Here is a 20017-nt window from a genome sequence, read left to right on the forward strand (position 1 = left end):
GACAATGCAGGAAAGGTACAGACTGAGATACTTGAGTGGGGCAAGGCCCTCGTGCCTCCCTGGAGCTGCCAGAGCTTGCCGGGGGAGAGCTCATCTCAATTCTGCAAGCCCTAGCCCAGAGGGGTCAGCTCTGATTTAAGCCACAGGACACCAGACCTCCTTCTGGAGAAAGAAAGCCTTCATCCTCTCCTCGTCCCTTCCTTCTCTCTGAACACTTCAGTGTATTTCCAAAAAACAAGAAATTCTCTTACATAAGCCACAGTACAATGATCAAAGTCAGAAAATTAACACTGAAACAAAACCATGTCTAAACTACAGCCCTTATTGAGATACTCCATTCTCCCAATAATGTCTTTATAGCAAAAGAAATACCAAGATTGTATGTGGCATTCGGTCGTCATGTTTCTTTAGACTCAGGTTATTTTGTTCCTTACCTTGCATGTTCCTGATGCTTGCTCAAGACTGTGTTTCAGAATGCATGTTTGGAAGGAACCCCACAGACTGACTCTGAGTTCCTGTCACTGCGTCCCATCAGGAGGCACCTGCCATCCATTGTGACCATCACGGGCGATACTACTCAGATGCTTAAGGCAGCACCTGCCAGGTTTCTCCACTAGACCATTTTGCCTTTTGTAATGAAACAGTCTCTCATGGAGACGTACTTTATTAATATGTTCCTCAAACTTGAGTAACAGATGTAACATACATTTATGATTCTTGCCTGCCTGTCAGTTATTACAATGGTTGGCAAATGGTGATTTTTCTAATTCCATTATTCCTTCTGCATCTTTCATATGGTTTTCTAATAAAGAGGAGCTGTCCCTCTTCCCTGATGGATGTACTTTTGATGGTCTACCCAGTTCAGGTTTGGCTCAGCAGAAGCCTCATCAAGCAGGCCTCCTTCTGAGAGTCTCCATTATTCTCTGAGCACTTTTTATTTGAAGCTCATCTAGTTATTTCCCTGCACTAGCTCTGTAATCAATCACTTTTCTAAGAGGTCTTGATTTTTCAGCTGCCCCATTTCTTTATGATGAAAGAACAAGAGTGAACAGATTCAAGTCTTTGTGAAAACACAAACTAAAAAAAATCTTGCTAAACTATAAAGTGCCACACAACTTGCAATTATTATGCCACCAATTCTGCTAAAACATCATATTTTTTATTGTTAGAAGCAGCATGTAATCTTTCAGATACATTTTTTAACAGACACATTGAATGAATTTTCTAAATTCTTACAGGCCTCTTACACAAATCTGCACCATCTCATAGTTTTCAGCACACTTTGTTTAGCATTTCACTTTGAGACTTCATATTGCTAATATTTCTGTCTTCCCCCAATTCAGCTTTAGGACCGTAACTTTTAAATGTCCTCTTACAAAAAAGGAAAAAAAGAGATGACTCACCAAACCAAAATAGGACCTCCTTACATAATGTGAATTCGAACATATCCAACTATTAATTATTTTTTCTCACTGCATTTTCCCTTCCCACGTAGGATTCACCCGCAACCCACTCCATCCTGCTTCTATCCGCCAAATCTCACATCCAAGGAATTTTAAAAAGTTAAATACCTGGAAGGAAAAAACAACCACCTGGAAAGGAGCGGAATGTGTTCTGTGGCCAGGAACAGGGTATCTGTGGCGGCTCGGATCAGGTGTGGCTTCTCCTCTCACCTTCTGACAGACCACCCCTCCGGGACTTATATTTTTAAAGAAATAAGAACACAAACAGCTAGTTTCCAAAATAGGAACTTACTAGAGTAAATGATATGCTTGAGGAAATTCCACTAGAAGGGAAGCAGCAGGTATTTCTCGTTTGGTCCCCTTAGAGTGCAAGTGGAGCAGTCACGCTGCCAGGCTCTGGGTTAGAGCTGCCAGGGACAAAGCCAGACTCTGCCCAGCACCACCATACATTCTCAAGCCGGCAGCTTACCTTCCTGCCGCCTCACTTCCCTCGTGAGGTTGTTGGGATGACTCTTTGTACCTGGCACAAAGGAAGCACTTTTGATAAGTGTTAGCTGTTACTCTCCAGCTCAGCACACAGTGGGTACCCAGTAGTTGACATAATAAATGAAATGCTTAATACTTATTACATTTCAATCAGCAGTGGCAGTCACAGGCAGCAGTTTTTGGTGTGTAAATGGAATTTTTAAGCCCCCTTTCCTTCTTTTTCTCCTCCTACTCTAAACCATCAGCCCTGCCAAGCAATTCCTTTCCTGGGGCTTACTCACTAGCACTAGATGTGGCGGACATGCCTGTTTTCTGACCCAAGGAATCAGAAACCATGGAACAGAGCCAGGGGCCCTGCATTTCCCACAAGCTCCCCAGGTGGACTATATCCACTAAAGGTGGAGGTGGGTCCCACCTTCATAAATGCAGCATCTTGGATGAGCAGAGCAAGCAGGAAAAAGGAGGATTCTGGAGTTCATGGCTGAAAAACAGTGATGTTCCAAACCCAAATGGGAAATTGAAAAAGGAGCTGGCTAGGAATACAGGTGGCAAGTATTCTTTTTGGTGAAGTAGGTGGTGGCAGTCAGTAGAAATGGAAAACCATGGCTGGAACTCAAGAGCTAAAAGGAGAGGCCAGTAACTGTTTACTGCTCGAGTGGGGTTTTCAGAACCCCTCCTATGTGCCAGGTCTTCTGTGTCAGATGCTTGGGTCCAGGAAAGACAAGACAGTCCCTGCTCTCACAGAACTCACAGCCTCCAGGGGGCAGAAGGCTGGCACACAGGAACAAATCCAGGGTAGTGTGCCAGTGGCCAACAGTGGTGTCAGGGAGCCCCTAGAGGAACAGGGCCATTGTGCTGGTAGGTGTGGCCACCAGAGTGGATGTCGCAGGGAGGTGGGAAACTAGCTTCTTAATATCTTTGTTCTCAGTAAAATGGAAGACAATGACCTAGTCGATGGGGTGTTATGCAATTTAGTTTGGAGGGCAAATTAACATGCCTAAGAGGTGCTGACAGTCCAGGAATAAGAAATGTAGAACTGGGGTCCTAGAACTTGAGAAAGAGAAAAATAGGAAACAACAACATAACCTGGAAGAAAGAGGGCTCTTGAAATTAAAAGGCAACAAGAACTGAAAAGTATTTAGGGTAGGAGAGAAATGGAGAGGGAGAATCAGGGGTTCCAGGCAACGAGGGTTTTTTTTTCTCCGCTGCTTTTCATATAATCATAGAAGTAAATTCATGCCCACTGAAAATAATCACAAAATAGTAACATATAGACTCTTAAAGTTCTGTTTAGCTCAAGCATTTTTAACATTTGGGGCATTTCCTTCTAGACCATTTCTCTGCATACGTGTGCACATGTAAGCAGATTACACTCCACAAACAATTGTGGGGACCTATTTTTTTTAACCTGATATGTTTATGGATCCCTTTCCATGTATAATTTCATATCTGTCATTTTAAATGACGAGGTGACATTGCACTGTATGGGTATACAATAATCTAAAAATTCCCTACTGGGGGACACTTAAACTTTGTCCCAGAGATGCTATGACAGCACTGTACTACATCACCTTGTTAGATAAGTTCCCATTAGTGGAGCTGCTGACTCAAAGGCAAAGCACATTTTAAAAATGCTTTCAATGTGTGTTGCCATTATTCATCATTTACTGCTTGTCTCCTTGGATCTTCACACACGGCCTGAGGACGCAGACTTTACTCATTTCTACAGGGAATGAAACCGAAGCTCTGAGAGGTTAAGCACCTTAGGGGACACAAAGAATGGAGAAATATCCTCCATGCTGGGGTAAACTCTGAGCAAGTGGTTGTAATTAGTTAAAAATATCAAAGGGGCCTCCCCTGGTGGCACAGTGGTTGAGGGCTGGGTTGTGAGGCTGCCCGCAGCCTCTGTAGCACCGGTTTGTTTCCCGGCCACCAGCAAGGGTCCCACAAAAAAAAATAAATAATAAATAAAAATATCAAAGACTAGGTGAGGCGGTGACTATGGCTCTTAGTCTAGGAGGCATCATGACCTTGGAGCCTCTAAACTACTCGATGTGGGTACAGCAATGGGTCAGAGAGAGGGAATTCTGGAACAAGAGTTATGAAACTCACCCGAGTCCTGGTTCAGCCCAAAGTGAGAGCCAGGAGACCTTAGTAACCTAGCAAGCAGAGCCGAGCACGCCGCTGGGCACCCTGTGTTGGGCACCAGATGTGCCGGGGCTGGGGTCTGGCAGTTGTGTGGTGCAGTGGTTTCGGGCTTCCATCTGAGCTGGAGAAGCCCCCCTTTCACTGCCCTCCCCTGCATTCCCACAGATATATCTGACCAGAAGCCCTACATAGAAAATAGATCACAGTAGGGCCTCCCCGGTGGCGCAGCGGTTGAGCGCTGGGTTGTGAAGCTGCCCGCGGCCTCTGCGGTGCCGGTTCGATCCCCGGCTGCTCCCCGGCCACCGGAGGAGGGTCCCACATGGCGCGCAGACCTCTCCTGCCGCCCGCTGCTCCCCTCAGCAGTGTACCTCGGTCCTTCTGCCTGCTCTGCTCCCCGCTCTGGCTCTGGTGAATTCTCTCACCCTCCCGCACTTCTGACTGTACCCAGTCCGTGTATAAATAAATAAATCTTAAAAAAAAAAAAAAAGAAAATAGATCACAGTAGAGCTGAGCTGGTAAATGGGAAAAGGAGGATGCAGGGATGAGAGACAACATTTTCATTTGTGTGTGAATTTTCAACATAAATCTAGGGAGATAAGGCATTAATGCAAGTTAAAGTGTTTTAGTGAACAAGTTTCAGCAGTTCAACTCTGTAACAATTAGAAATAAACCTGTTAAGTTTGTCTGGACAATGCCAGCATTTGGATTTTTTAAAAACAAGTACATTTATTATTGATAGCAACTAAGTGGTGTTTGTAGCATTTTTATCACAGAGTAGATTCTGTCCCTCTCCTGTACTTGTCTGAGTTGTCCTACATGCAAGGACATTTTTTAGTGTCTGTCTTCTGTGCTGGTCCATAGGTTTGCTATTAAAATGCATTAAACTATTAAAAAAATTATGTAAACCAATTTTATCTCAATCCAACCTAACTGATGAAAAAAAAAAATAAAAGGAAACATCCTAAGAGTTGAAAAAAATTGGAAGGGTTATGATACAGATTTTAAGAGGGAATACTATATGATTCCATGTGGTAGTTTTTTTATTTTTTATTTATTTAAGATTTATTTATTTTTATAAAAGAGCTAGGGTACAGTCCAGAGGTGCAGGAGGGTAAGAGGATTCACCAGAGACAGAGTGGAGAGCAGAACAGGCAGATGACCAAAATACACTGCTGAGGGGAGCAGCGGGCAAGACAGGAGAGGCCTGCTGTGCCATGTGGGAATCTTCCTGGCCGGCAGGGAATCAAACCTGCACTGCAGAGGCTGTGGACAGCTTCACAGCACTGTGCTCAACCCATTGTGCCACTGGGGAGGCCCTATTTTTTTTTTTTTTGGACTGAGGCACTACCTATTGTGATTTTATTTTATATATTTTTTACATCATTTTTCATTTTTGCACAATGTATGCATTTTCATCTTGGTCATGCAGTAGTTTTTAAATGAAGACACTAAAAAGAACTGCAATTGAGTTGGGAAACTATTCAATACATTGTGTTAAATTAAAACTAGGCTCAAATTCTCTACCTAGTACAAATTCAGTTATACTTATATACACATAAACAGTAAAACGTAAACCACGAGATACAGCAACGTATTAAAAGTGGCCACCTCTGGCTGGTGGAGTTATGGATGACTTATTTTCTTTTACATTTCTAAATTTTCTTCAGTGAGCATTAGTTCATTCTGCTAGATAGAGCCCAAGTATTCTAGAAACACTGCATTAGTTAGCTCATGTGTGATTGTGGATGCCCACATAAAAAGAAGGGAAGAGGAAGTGAAAGGCAGGCTAGCTTCCTGCTCCCTGCTCCCTCTCATGGCTGCAGGCAGCATGCGGGAGCGCAACGGGAAGTGGATTACTCTATGGGAAAACTCACTTTGTAAGCCTCCAGACATGCAGTGTATTTCCTTAGGATGTGGAAAAAGCGATCCAACAGATCTGTTTCTGACTAATCCAGAAATTTGGTTTTCTTAGATTTCTCCATGCCCTAAAAGCAGCATAGTCCCAGGTTCACAGCACCAAACATTTGAGAATAAAACCTTTCACAAAGTTACATTTAGAATACATAGAAAGTTACATTTAGAATAGTGACTAGCATGGGATGATAAATCCTGTGATTTGCCCAAGTCTGGATTAGAGAAATTCTATCAGTTTTCTTAAAGTTGCTGTGTCCCTACACAGTTTTAAAATCTGCCCCAGGGGAGGTGGGAATCTGGACCAAGCTCCCAGTAGCCCCAGGAGGCTGCTGTGCATGTTGGCTGAAATGAACAAGCACAGCATCCTTCCTGCTTGGTCTACTTTCATCCTATCTTCTAGATCACCATTTGGTTTAATTTCAAATTAAGTACTAACGTTGAACTCTCTCCTATTTTCTTGATTTTAACTCCCACTCCAGTTCTCCTAGTTTTCCTGAGGCTCTAAAAGAAGTTAAAGCACAGATGATATAAAGTGAAGCTACTTCCCTACCTAGAGCTACTTCCCTACCTCTTGTATCCTGTCACACAAATTTAATGTACATACAAGCATACCTTGTTTAAGCTAATGTTCAGCCCATTGCAAATGTTTTTTATTTATTTATTTTTAGATTTATTTTTTATTTATGTATGCATACAAAAGCTGGGGTGCAGGCCCAGAGGTGGGGGGAGGGGTCAGAGGATTTACCAGAGGCAGATTGGGAAGAAGAATAGGCAAATCTACTGAAATACACTGCTGAGGGGAGCAGTGGGCAGGACAGGAGAGGTCTGCTGTGCCCTGGCTGGGGATTGCTCGCATACCACAGTGGCTGGTGATAGCTTGATAGCACTGAGACTTTAACCCCTGAGCCACGAGGGAGGCCTGCAATTTTTTTTTTTAACTTAATATTGAATATTGACATCTCTTGGTATTCACACACACATGGGTTTGCTTTTTTTTTTTTTTTCCCCCTTCCCTTTTGAATGTAAGTCTCTACTTTCTGAGAAATGGCGTGGCTGGTGAGGAAAGCTGTGGTAGGAGCGTGAATCCTGATTTCTATACCACATCCTCCCTTAGGGTCATTATATAACTTTGAGAAAAGCCCTTAGCCTTTTCCTGGAATTCAGAAGCTTCCTCATCCATAAGGAGAAGAAGTTTTTGGGAACACTGATGCTGAAACATGTGAACCCTCCAGTTTAAGAGCTTGTTACAGGCTGCCTGCTGCACCTCCCCCCGCAGTGACCCTTAGGGCTAATGGCTTGCGCCACGGTCCCTTGGTCCTGCTGGGCAACCAGCGCGCAGGGGGAGAACAGCAAACTCCCTGAAGACATAGATAAGACGGAAGCCTGTTAAAAAATAACGACCACCAGGAGCCACTACAGGAATGCTGTCCACACGGAAACTTATCTCACCTTCTCTAGACCCACAAACTTTATTCTAATACAATTGTCTCTATAAAATCTTTTCTCTTTCTAAAATCTTTTCTCTTTCTCTGTCTAAAAAGGTCATTGATTTGCCGATTAAAAAGAACATACGAAATCTAATAACTAGGCTGATTCAAATGAAACGTCACTAAACTCTGTGTATTAATAGAACTGTTAGCTTAATAATTTCTCTCTTGTATGCTTAGCCTTGTTAGCATTAATCTTAATGATAAAAATATTACATTGTGAAAAGTAAAATTCACCCGTGCTAATTAATAGTAATTTAGTGGTAGCGAGTAGTTTAAATAAAAAGTAATCACATAAAATAAAAAAAAAATTAATAGCCTAACTACTTAGGAATGCGCCTGGGTCCAGATGTAAATCACTGCCCTGTCAATGATAAGCTAAACCTATAAGCAGGCTGATTTCTTCACTGATGTTCGCCATTCCTATGCTTTTAGAAAACATATATATACTGGTCACCAACTCAAATTAAATTACACTCAGATTTTCACTCTCTTGAAGTGTGTCTGTTTGTCATTTCTTTCACCGACACCCTGACCACCCTGCACGCTTCTCTCAACCCTCAGGCGGCCTCATCGTCTACTGCTGTGCTGGTCCGCAGCAGCTGCCCAAAGATGTCCACACACATCCTGACCCCAGAAGTTATGATTATGTATGTTACCTTACATGGTAAAAGTGAGTTTGCAGGTATGGCTGAGTTAAGGATCCTGAGATAGATTATCCTTGATTAAAGAGGTGGGTTCAATGTAATGACATCGGTCTAGTACAATCACCAAGATCTTTATAAGAAGGGGGTCAGAGTCAAAGAAGGAGATGTGATGACAGAAATGAGGTTGGAGTGAAGTGGGGTCACTAGGCAAGGACCGTGGGCAGCCTCTAACACCTAGAACAGGCAAGGGATGGCGTCTCCCACACAGCCTCTGGAAGGAAAGCAGCCGTGCCCCCGTTATAGACTTCTGACCTCTAGAACTGTAAGAGAATGAATTTATGACGTCATAAATTCCATGTTTGTGGAAATGCGTACAAGAGCAACGGGAAACTAAGCTGTGACCTCAAGATTCCAAAATGTCTCAGATTCAAGCAAGGATTGATTCTGAAGCACTTACTCATGGAAGTAAGCAGAAGGCAGTAAGTGAAAATACCTGGGGAGAAGCCTGAAACTCTGGAGGACTAAGAGGTAAGGCAGGGCCACGGACTGTGAGTTTAATGTAGGCAGGTTTCTTCCTAGGCCACCTATATAACCCATTTCCCGCAGTTAATGTTGGGCGAGGGCCTGACTTGGGGATGAGGCCCAAAGGAATGGACACAATCTGAGGGTCAGAGGGATGGGAGCTGTAGAAGTGAGGAGCTGGAGTCAGGAAAGTTCATTTTCCTCCAAGTTTAGCCTCTAGTTTGGTTGTGCTGACTCTTTTAAGATAAGAATTCGGCCAAGTCAGGGCTAACAGAAGTTGCCCTGGAGCAGAATGACCCACTTTATGGCACTGCATCAAATGGGAAACTGAAGGGTTTTCCTGGAGGCAACACTTTCCATTGTAGAATCCAGAGTCCCAGGTAAAGTGAGTTCAGTTGGTTACCTTAACTTATGGCCTAAAGGTTTCCCTGAGTAGGGTGGGACATTAGGGGCATCTATGTAAACACAGAGGTCCAGGAAGAAGTTGAGAGACTAGGGCCGCCCTGGTGGCGCAGGCGGTTGAGTGTTGCACTGTGAAGCTGTCCGCAGCCTCTGCAGCGCATGTTCGATCCCGGCTGGCCAGCGGTGAGGGTTCCACATGGTGCACAGACCTCTCCTGTCGTGCCCACTGCTCCCCTCAGCAGTGTATTTCGTCAGTCTGCCTGTTCTGCTCCCCGCTCTGGCTCTAGTGAATCCACTCACCCTCCCGCTCATCTGGCCTGTACCCCGGTTCTTGTATAAATGAATAAATAAATCTTAAAAAAAAAAAAGTTGAGAGACTAGAAGAGAGAAGAGCCTGTTGACCCAAGAGGACAGGGATTTCCTGGGGCAAGACTGGGGCAAGGCGAGGAAGTAGAAGTCAGAGGTTTGGGTGGGGGCAGATCTGAGTGGGGGGCCGGAGGGCTGTAGTGGAGTGAGGCACCAGTGAGTTACAGGATCACCCTTGTGGACTCAGAGGAGCCCAAGAATGGGACAGTGTTTAAGGTAAAAAAAACTCAGGCTTCATGCCAAAGCCCTTGAGATATGAGGGCGCAGGGCTGGGAGGTCAGGAGACTGACTCACAGAGGAAGGTAAGAGGGATGTCAGTCAAATGACAGGAGCCGAAAAGGAACAGAGGTTTTATACAGGAGTGGAGAAGTGGTCCAGAAGTGGCCAAGAGAATGAAAGGGAAGTGCCCACGTGAATGCCAGTCTTTCCAACTTGAAAATGAAAACTTATATCCAGGCAGAGATCTCTCTTTCCACTGCGGGTGCACAATCTGACCCAGGCCTCTAAGAGCACTACTATACCCTTGGCAGGACAGGGGTTCCCTGTTGAGAAGCTGCATTTTAACTAAATCTCTGTCTTAAGCAATTTACAAAATCACAGAAAAGGCTAAAAAACACCCCAGTGGGCTATGTGCACTGCTAAGAGTTTCTGGAGAATTCCATCTCCAGAGCACAAAAACATTTTCCAAAGAGTTTAAGTGAATTTCAGGGCTGGAGTTTTAACTGCTTGATGTCGCCACTTATTAGCAAGACCTTCGCCTCTTTGTGCCTCAGTTTCCTCACCTGTAAAACAGAGTAATTCCACAACTGACCTCACGGGCACCAATATCACATTTACAGCATCATCCTTATCACTACAGAGTGCAGGAATTCGCAAAGGGAAACAGGGCAAACCTGTGTCATGCCTCCCCACCCCCATGTCCATTCTCCATCTCTGATGACAGAAACCCAGCTTTATTTGGAGATGGCAAAGTGCCCAGCTCCGTTCTCCCTTCCTCAGACTCCCTCACAGTAGCCAGAAATCTGTTAGAGAGAAAGTAGGTTTGGGGGAAAACTTTTGTTCTCCTAGTAAGAACAAGAGGTTTGTGCCTGTATTTCCCCTCATTCCTGCCCTGGATCCAGAAGTGATGTTTGGAGAAGCGGCAATCATGTTACCAGCACTGGGAAAATGCCAGTGCTCCCAGAGCCATGGACAAGAAAGGAAGGGGTCCTGATGGCATAGTGGGTAGCTGAGCCAAACCTGGTGATCGCCTCCCCTTGTCCTTGTTATGGAAGAAATCACTCCCAATTTGCTTAACTACTTTATCTGGGGTTTATAGTTCATAGTCGCTGAACTATCTGAATGATACAGAGGCTCAGTGTGTCTCTTATTTAAAGGAGGTTCCTATAAAAACACAATACTCTAGATTCAGGCCACCTGCTCCCAGCAAGCATTTTCAGAGCAAGGAATGAACTTTGCTAGAGGGCCCATTTTCCTTTTCCAAGTGGAATTTAAGGGGGTGGTATCAAATAGGAAAGGTGGAAGCATATTGTCCCCAGGGCACCCTGGGGAAGCCCTGCTCCGCACAAGGAGCTGCCTCTCCACATCTCTTCCCCAAGCCTGGCTCATCGAGGACAAACCATCTGCGGAGTAAAGGGAAGCCAATCCGCCCAGAGTCATTTACCCTGGCCGTGTACTTGCTCGCTCACCACAATCACAGAGACCGTTCTGAAGCAAGGAGGTGGTCAGTCCTTAAGTCTATTCACGCTCGTTACTGCCCTTTCATGCCAATCGCACCGCATCTACCCAAAGTTTCTTAAACTGCCCTAAGTGAACTAACTGGTTGGATCTGGTAAACTCCTCGGCTTCCCTTCCCCCACCTGGCTCCGGCCCTCAAGGAAAGGGAGCAGATTAGAGAAATGAGCTTTCAAATCAGAGTCTGGCTCCTTGCAAAAAGCAAAAGTAGCAAAAGTGCCCAAAGCCACCACCATGATGGAGAATGTCCTTCTGATGAAAAACAACAGTTTACTCCAGGCCGCGCCCACACGGGCTGGCAGCGAAGGGCACCGCCACGAGCTCGGTTCGCATCCTGCGGGCGGACGCCGACGGCAGCTGCTCCCGCGGTCCTGGGTCTCAGGGGCTGGCGGCAGCCGCTCCCCGCAGGCTGCCGCAGCCGCGCGCGGCCTCCGCAGGTGCCGGCAGCTCCGGGGCCCAGCCGCTCGGCCCCACACCCTCCGCGGGCTCGCGATCGCCCCCCGCGCCCCACCTGGCGCCCCGCACGGGGGCCCGGCTCCCGCCCCCGGCCCCCGCCGCGCGCCGGCCTCGCCTCCCCCGCGCGCCCCCCGCGCGCAGCGCCCCCGGGCGCGCACTCACGCTCCACGTCGTGCAGCTTGGCCCGCTCCTCCTCCAGCTTGCCCTTGAGGGTCTCGGCCTCGCTCTTCAGCGACGCCAGCGTCTCGTTCTCGTGCAGCCCGTCGCCTGCCATCTTCGCGCGGGGACGCGGCGGGGAGGGAAGCGCAGAGCGGGGATGCGGCTGAGCGGGCGGAGCGAGCCGGGCTGGCCAGCGGGCCCCAAGCGGCCGCCCGCGCGCCCCCCTCCCCCCGGCGCCTCCCGCGAGCGCGCCCCGCCCTCCGGCGCTGACGGCGCCCCTCCCGCCCGCGCCCCCGCCCGGCCCGCGCGCCCGCGCCCCGCACCTGCCGCGCGCGCCCCGGCACCAGCCCCGGGCCGGGCCCGCCGGGGTCAAGCTGGAGGCCCAGGTCGTGGGGTCCGCGCGGGAGCCGAGGCGCAGAGCGCGCGTGACTCGCCGGACGCGCCCCCGTGGGGACGGGGCAGGCTGGCGTCCCCTCTGCGGACCGCCCGGCGCCTGGCCGTCTGCAGAAGTCCCGCCACTCGGCCCTGCCGGGCCCCTCTGCGCCCCCCACCCGCCTCCCCTCGCTCGGACTCCAGTCGCTCCACCTGCGCGGAGTGGGCGAGCCAGGCAGGGTGCGGCAAGGAGGCCGGAGCTGCGCCACTCACGCCAGCCTGACCCTGGGGGGCACTGATGCTCCCCACACGATCAACCGGAAACGGTCCTCGTTTGTTGACTTAAAGACACAAACGTGAAACTAGTTCTCGTGACTCCCGTGACTCCCGAGAAGCTCTGCAGCTTCTATGGCATTAGGAGGCCTGTGCTTGGTTTTGCTTTTCCTCTTTGGGAGAATTAAGTCCCTGACCCGGGGGCAGAGGCGCGCAGAGGCCCAGACCAGGGCTTCTGGGCCCAAGTGCCCTCAGCTCACATAGAGCAGTTCTGAGGCAGCTGCCTCCACCTTAAAATGAAGGGCTGCTACAGTTCTCTCAAGGACACAGATTGAGCGACTTATGCTAGACTCAGGCACTGTGCTAAGTGCTTTACACCAGTAACTCCTTTGATGCTCTCCCAACAGTGGACACGAGTGAGTACTATTATTCCAGTTTTACAAGTAAGCAAATAGAGGCACAAGAAGGTTAAATGATTTTCTTGGGTCACACTCCCAGGGAGAGGCAAAGATAGGATCTGGACCCAGGCAGTCTGACTCCACTCAGCTCCAAGCTTCTGGATTTCAGTGTGGAGTCCTGACCCAGGGCTTCCCCCTGTTCACTTTTTCATGATCTTGCATGCGCCAGCGTGCAGCATGGAAGGCAGACCAAGGCTACCAATTCGAGAGCTAACGCCACCAGGCAGAATTTGGGTACTGCCTCTACCTTTTATCTACCCCCTCCTGCCTTGAGGAATCCAGCTGCGCTGTCTGTCCTGGGCCCTGTCTAGTTAAGAAAAGTTAAAATTAATTGATATTAATTTATACATAGTTGTTTCAGAGGTTAGATTCTGAGCTCCTTGGTTTCCTTCTCTGGAAAATCTACTTCACATTATCACTTCATAGGGCTATTATGAGAATTAAATAAGATGTGTGAGTATTCCTCTCACCCAATTCTCCACCAGAGCAGTTGCTTATTAACTGCCAGTTCCTCTCTCTTTCCCCATCACTACAAGTTTATTCATCACTTATCCTCAGTATTTAGTATAATGACTGGTATAGCAAGTACTCAGTTAATGTTAGTTTATTAAATGGATGTTTAAAATGGACTATATAAAATATATATCTATAATTAAAAAGAAAATAAGATAAATATATAAAATAATAGATAAAATATATAAATATAAATGCTTTGGATATATACGCTATATAAAAGCAAAAATATTGCACCTGTTTCAGAGAGGCAAAAGGTCAAGAGCACTGGCTATATAGACCAGACTACCTGGAGGTAAATCCTGGCTGTACTGTGTGTCCTGAGGTGGTTTACTTAACTTCTCTGTTTCTCAGACTCATCTGTCAGTGGGAAATAACTCTTCCTCATAGGGTTTTTCAACAGGAGTGAGTAGTAGAGCACTGAGCGTACACAAGGCACCCAGTAGACATTCATCATTATTACTAAGGCTGTTTGATACATTTGAGTAATTCACATGAAGTAATTTAAATAATAGGTCATTATTTATCACCAGATCACCAGATCATCTCAGAAGGTAAAGCTATATCCTCTCATCACCTCCTTAGCTGCTACCTCTCCAACACCATGCGATGTGTGTGCCGGGCCCAGGATCTGCTAGGTCTGTGAAGACCTGGGGTGAGTGGCAGTTCATACTGATGTGTGCCCTTTTCTGGAGATTCTCTAAACTCCAAACATCCTCCAGTGTGAAAGTCTACAATTTGGAGAGTATACCATTAGAGATGAGGTCGTATAACTGTTTCATGGCTGGGAAAGTTTGCTTCACTGCCTTCCCGTACTTTGGCATTAGGTTTTTTGTTTTTAATCCTGAAGACAGGAAGCTGGAAATCAGAGAAGTTGAGGTGTGCTACATTTCAGCAGAGGTAGAGTTATAGGCTTGCCCCTATTCAGACCCACTGGGGTCGGGTCTCCACATCTGACACACCTATCTGTATAAAATAGAGTTGTCAGTTATTGGGTGTCTCCTCAGCCAAAGGAAGCTGTAGTTGGGAATGCCCCTGTGCTTATGGTGGAGATGGTCTCCAACAGTCACCTGAAGAATATCTCCTGACAGGGCTTCTGACCTGGGGGTGGGGGGGACCTGTGATGCTATAGAGGATGTGATGGGTAGGTTTCTGGGCTCCTCTGTCCACAGCAAAAGTTGCTTAAAACCAGAAGAGCGAGATTAAAAATAGAACCCTTCAGGATGGCGGATTTCTTTTTTTAAAAAAAAAGCAGGCTTCTTTTAAAAACTGAATGTCCTCAGTTTGACAAGCTGGACTTGGCAAGTAGAAGCAGTGACTCTGAGTCCAATGTCAGGCTGTGCCATGCTACCCCAAAACCTGTGCCATATGCTGTCTGCTTGTCATTTGCTTTACAGAAATACTTGCTTAAAATGTTATCACTGCTGGGGTTACAATGGGACCACAAAGGAATACTGCCTTTTTTCCTTCAGTTGCATAAAACATAAAAGTCATCTTTCCTCTCTTTGATGCATGGTTTTAAAATGTGTTGACAATTGGGGGGTTTCCTGTGGGGCTTTAGGGGAAGATTGCTTTACCACTTTTGCCTCCTGGAGGCTCCACTCAGACATACCATGTATACTGCTTTGCAAATCCTCTGAGATAGATGTGATTGCCACGGCTGCAGTGATACTGCAGGCACTTTTGCTGCAAGGTCTGCAGGCTATGCATCGCCACCTCTGGTGAGGATTGTTTCACGTACTTAAAAGAATGCGATGATCTGTGTTTGGTCCCTAGCCCTAGCTGAAGATGGAGGCCCAAGGAGCACTTTTCTGTGAGCTTACTTTTGCTCACAACTGAGGCCCTGCAATGGTTGCATTTTCAATAAAGCTGTTCCTAGCCAGTAGGGGGCCTTGAGAACATTGCTCCGGGCTGTTAGTTTGTCAGAGTTGCTTGTCAAACAGACTAAGTGAAGACAGAAGAAAAGAACAGTAGCCCTAAAATAATAATAACTGAAACACTCTGGATAATATTTAAACACTTCATCAAATGAACTCATGGGTTCTGCAGCACCCCGTCTGTCACAGGACCCTCACATCTGACATCACGTTAGACATCACAAAGACAGTAACTAAAATTTTAAAACTGGCACTTACAATTTCTGCACATTTTGAACAATAGCTGAGCTGTTGAGATTTCTTAAAAACTGGTCTCAGAGCTCTTTGTTTGAAACATTTATCACAGGAGCCAAATACATTAACTAGAAAAGTCTGATCACACATCTTTTACCCAAGATGAACCTGAAAAAGAAGAAAAGGATACATGTGCGAAAAAGTAACAAGCAATTTTTTAGAACTTATCTTCCTTTTATCATGGTAGTTGCTCAGATCTTTACATGTGGGATACCTAATATGCAGTTCACATTGTACCCTTTATTTACTATGGCATGTGGGCCAACACCAACTCACTTATCAGCAAGAAAGTCTCAGACAACAGGTCAATTGAACCTGCTGTTTTGGCATCTGGCAGACAGGTCAGACTTGATCTGTGTTGCACAAAATCTACCCTGTGGGGCTTCACAACAGAAAGTGTTGTGGCAATAGATTCCTTAATTTGAAACAACAATAAAAACTTGCTCCTCCTCCAAAACTTTTAGAGCAAAGACAAGAGTTAAAAAATGGCAGACTCCAAGCAGTGCATGAGGCAAGAAAATGTGGTATTGGCTTCCTGCAAGGAAGACGTCCTACCTATTAAACACGTGACAGTCACAGAACCCAGGTGCCTCCTGTTCACCCAAAGTCAACAGGCCCAGGCCTGTTGGGCCACAGAAGGAAGGACAACCTTGAGGAAGCAAAACCATCTAGTGGCTAAAGGTGCTGACTCTGGTCAATCAGATCCAGGCCCCACTACTTAGGCAAGTCACTTGACTTCTCTGAATCTCTGCTAATCCATCAAATGAGGATCTTGAAATCTACCATCGCATGGTGACTAGAGGAATTGTAATATGGGCGGGGGGATGAGGCTGAAAATACAAGAAAAACAGAGTCTATGCCCGCAGTTCAGATAAGATGCTGTGAAGGCCTGAACTGAAGTCATGCAGGGGATTGGGTTTAGACCACACTTACAAAGGAGGAGGAGGAGCTGGACATGGCAGTGTGTGCGGATGAGGAGAGAGAGGTCTATGATGACTTGTAGGTTTCTGTTTGAGAGGCTGAGGGATTGTGGTGGCATTGCTGGAGATGGGGCCAAGGAGGTTAAGGTGGGAAGGAAGTTGTTATCTCAGTTATGCCAATTCTACAGGTGTCCCATAGTGCCACATCAAATTTCAGAGAACCCCCTGAGTCTAGCTATTTGGGGGCACTCGTTTGAACATTTCAAATTTAAGAGGGATTTATATTGGGGGGAGGTGGCAATGGGATATCTTTGAAGGGGAATGTCTGCCATGCAGAGGTCACAATGGCTGCAAAGAGAAGGGGCAGCTCATGGACTGAGTTGGGCTTCTACAGTAGAGGGGCGGCTGGTGTACTTTTTTTTTAAAGATTCATTTTTTTATTTATGCATACAAGAACTGGGGTGTAGGTCAGAGGTACAAGGGGGAGGTACGAGGATTCACCAGAGTGGGGAGCAGAACAGGTGGATCTACTGAAATCTACTGCTGAGGGGAGCAGTGGGTAAGACAGGAGAGGTCTGCTGTGCCATGTGGGTAGCTCCCTATGTGGGTGGCTCCCTGGCCAGGGATCAACTCATGCCACAGTGACTGGTGATAACTTGACAGCTCTGAGACTTTAACCCCTGTGCCACCAGGGAGGCCCTGGCGTATTTCTTGAGAACTCTAATTGACAAGGAGTGGAGGGCAGTCTGTTAGGGATGAAAGCTCAAAAGGGAACCAGCTGCTGACCACACTGAGCACTCGAGCCTGGCCTGGCACTGTCACCCTGTGAGGGAGACAGCACATCGTGTTATTGCTGTGAAAATACCAAGGGCCAAAACAAGATCAAAATTGATGATGGAGACTGAATCTGTGTGTTGTGGGACTCTATAGCCCTTCCCATAGAGCTGGCACTATCAAGCTGCTCTACTTCGTCATCATGAGTGAGTTAAACCCATCAGAGCCTGGCCCAGTGGAGGGGGGTGATAATGTTGCCCCCCACTGTCCAAGCCTGCCGAGGCAGCCAGTCACAAGGTCATGCTGAGGATTCAAATAATAGCATTAGAAAGGTGAGCCTAGGGCTTCTCAGCCAGGGAGCAGTGTCATTCAGGCAGATTATTCCAGCATTTGTGCTTCCAGAAATAGGTCAGAGAGAGAATGTGCAGCAGGAAAAGGAGCTAGGTTAAGTGACTGTTATGTTCAGGGAAGAGGAGATGAGCTCTCCAGAGTAGCAGTGTCAAGCCTGGAAGGCATGAGGAACCCAAGGAACCAAGCAGAGTAGGAACAGAAGATTACCAGAAAATGACATGAAACAATAAGTGCCAATATTCCAAATCTAGATAGAGACAATATTTTCCTTCTCAGGCTGAATTTTCTTTTTTTCAAATTATGAGCTATAATATTCATTATAAATAATTAAAAACAGAAGGACATGAAGAAGGAAAATAGATCATCACCTGCATGTGCTATATCAACAAATAACTATCTCTGCATTTCTCTAGTATCTTTGTAAGGATATATGTGTATACTTTAAAAAATAGGAATTATATACCACATACAATTTTGAACTTCAGTTTTTTGCTAGTAGTATTTTCAGCATCATGTGATTTTGCATGTTCCTGGAAAACACCACTTTTTAATGAGGACCACAAGTTTTGAATCCTATCCACCTTAAGTCATACCACAATTCAGATTTGGCTGGTTAAACATAAACAAGCTACAAACTAAATTTGAAAGATTATAGTATTTTTAAAAACTATTAATGTTGTACTTATTCACGGTAGAAATTTTGTAAAAATCAAAAAGGCCTAAGGAAGAAGTAATCACCGGTAGCTCCACAGCCCCCTTTACATTTTGGTGTATGCAATAACAGATTTTTAAGACAATTGGGACCATACTGTTTACATGTACTGTTTGGAATTTTATATCCTGATGTTTTTCTTTTAGTACTTATATCACTGGGTAAATTTAATTTTAGCACATTCTATTACACCTATTGGCAATAATCCTTTTTATGAGGGAAAATTTCACAGCTAGAACAAATGAGCATTTTTGACAAGAAAATGATAAAAAGTCTGGGGAATTATATCTCAATAAAATTGCTTTTTTTTCACTAAGCAAAAGACTTAAACCCACATTTCATAAACACAGATATCCATATGGTCAATAAACATATAAATAGATGCTCAACATCATCAGTCATCAAAGAATTGCAAATTAAGCCACACAGTGATGCCACTACTTTTCCAAGAGAATAGCTGAAATTAGAAGGACTAAGAAGCTGAAGTGTGGGGAAGGATGTGGAGAGCTAGACCTGGCTCTCCTTGCTGCGGGGGAGTATAAATTGCTTCAACTACTTTAGAAAAGTGGTTGAGAAGGCTTATTAAAGCTAAGCATGTGTCTAACCCCTAGCAGTTCTACTCCCGGGCATATACTCAACAGAAATGAACTTATAGCCTCAAAACCAGCAAACATAACTAAGAATGTCATAGCAGTTTTATACACAATAGCCCCCAGCTGGGCAAATCCTAATGTTCGCCAGTAGTAGACTAGATCAGTTGTGTATGTTCATGCAGTAAAAAGGAATAAACTACTGAAACAGATGCCTACCTGGATGTATCTCACAGACCTATTACGGCTATAAAACAATAAATGTTAAAAACCTCTTTGTATTCCCTAAGCTGCCCTCCGAGCCTTCTGTTGACAGGTAATATCACTGGAATCAGTTATAAAATTGGTAAAATGATTTTCAAGAGGCTGAAGTTGTTCCTTGGTACCAATACTGAATGCATTTTTTAAAAACAAACCACATTATTTAAGGAAAAAAGCCAGTGAAAACTTAGAACATACAGATTAGCCACTCCTACTTCCCCTGCCCGTGCTCCCCCCTGCCTGGAAAGACCATGGTTAAGAGCTGGGTGTGCACACATCAAGACACTTTTGAGCATTTAAGAAAACCTGACTATTCTAAGGTAATGTTAACACATACACACCTTCCACAGAGCCAACACTTGGAACCGATCAACAGAAAGACGAGAAATTCAAGCGGCAGCTTGAAGGTGTGGAAGTAACTGCAACACGTCTAATCTCCTTACCCAGGCATTAGAGCCCAGCCGCTGTTCCTCCCCACCTGCAGGCGCAGGCCCACTGCCTGGCACACACTGCCATTTGCATCATTCACTCTCTTCTTGAAACTTCTGCTGGTCCCTGCTGCCCAGCTTCAGATGCCCTGTTGACCAAGTTTCTTGGATGAGTTCTCTGCCTGCTGCAGGAGGCAGAGTTCGGCTGGTTTGACCTGGTGAATCCACACAAACATGAGCAACCTGACGCTTACCTGTGACTGCATGTTGTCAGCACCTTCTGCCTCCTCATTGTCCCCACCCCACAGCATCACCTTCCCACCTTCAGCTTTGCAGAACTGATCAAGACTGAGGTGCGCAACTCGCTTGCCCCATGCTCCATGCACAAATGTCTTGGCTTCTGCAAGTTC

General features: G+C 45.9%; 1 protein-coding gene across 1 annotated transcript in view; it reads right to left on the reverse strand.

The window, feature by feature from the left end:
• The window catches only part of GNB5 (G protein subunit beta 5), a gene marked incomplete at both ends in the record, with an annotated part of 36343 nt that extends 20682 nt beyond the window's left edge, over positions 1-15661 (reverse strand). Inside the window, 2 exon segments of the mRNA XM_084240157.1 lie at positions 11788-11899; positions 15536-15661. Coding sequence (XP_084096283.1) covers positions 11788-11899; positions 15536-15661 — 238 coding nt within the window.
• Positions 15662-20017: the final 4356 nt, after the last annotated feature.

The sequence above is a fragment of the Talpa europaea genome, assembly GCF_964194135.1.
Source record: "Talpa europaea genome assembly, chromosome: 8".
NCBI classification, from domain to species: Eukaryota; Metazoa; Chordata; class Mammalia; order Eulipotyphla; family Talpidae; genus Talpa; species Talpa europaea.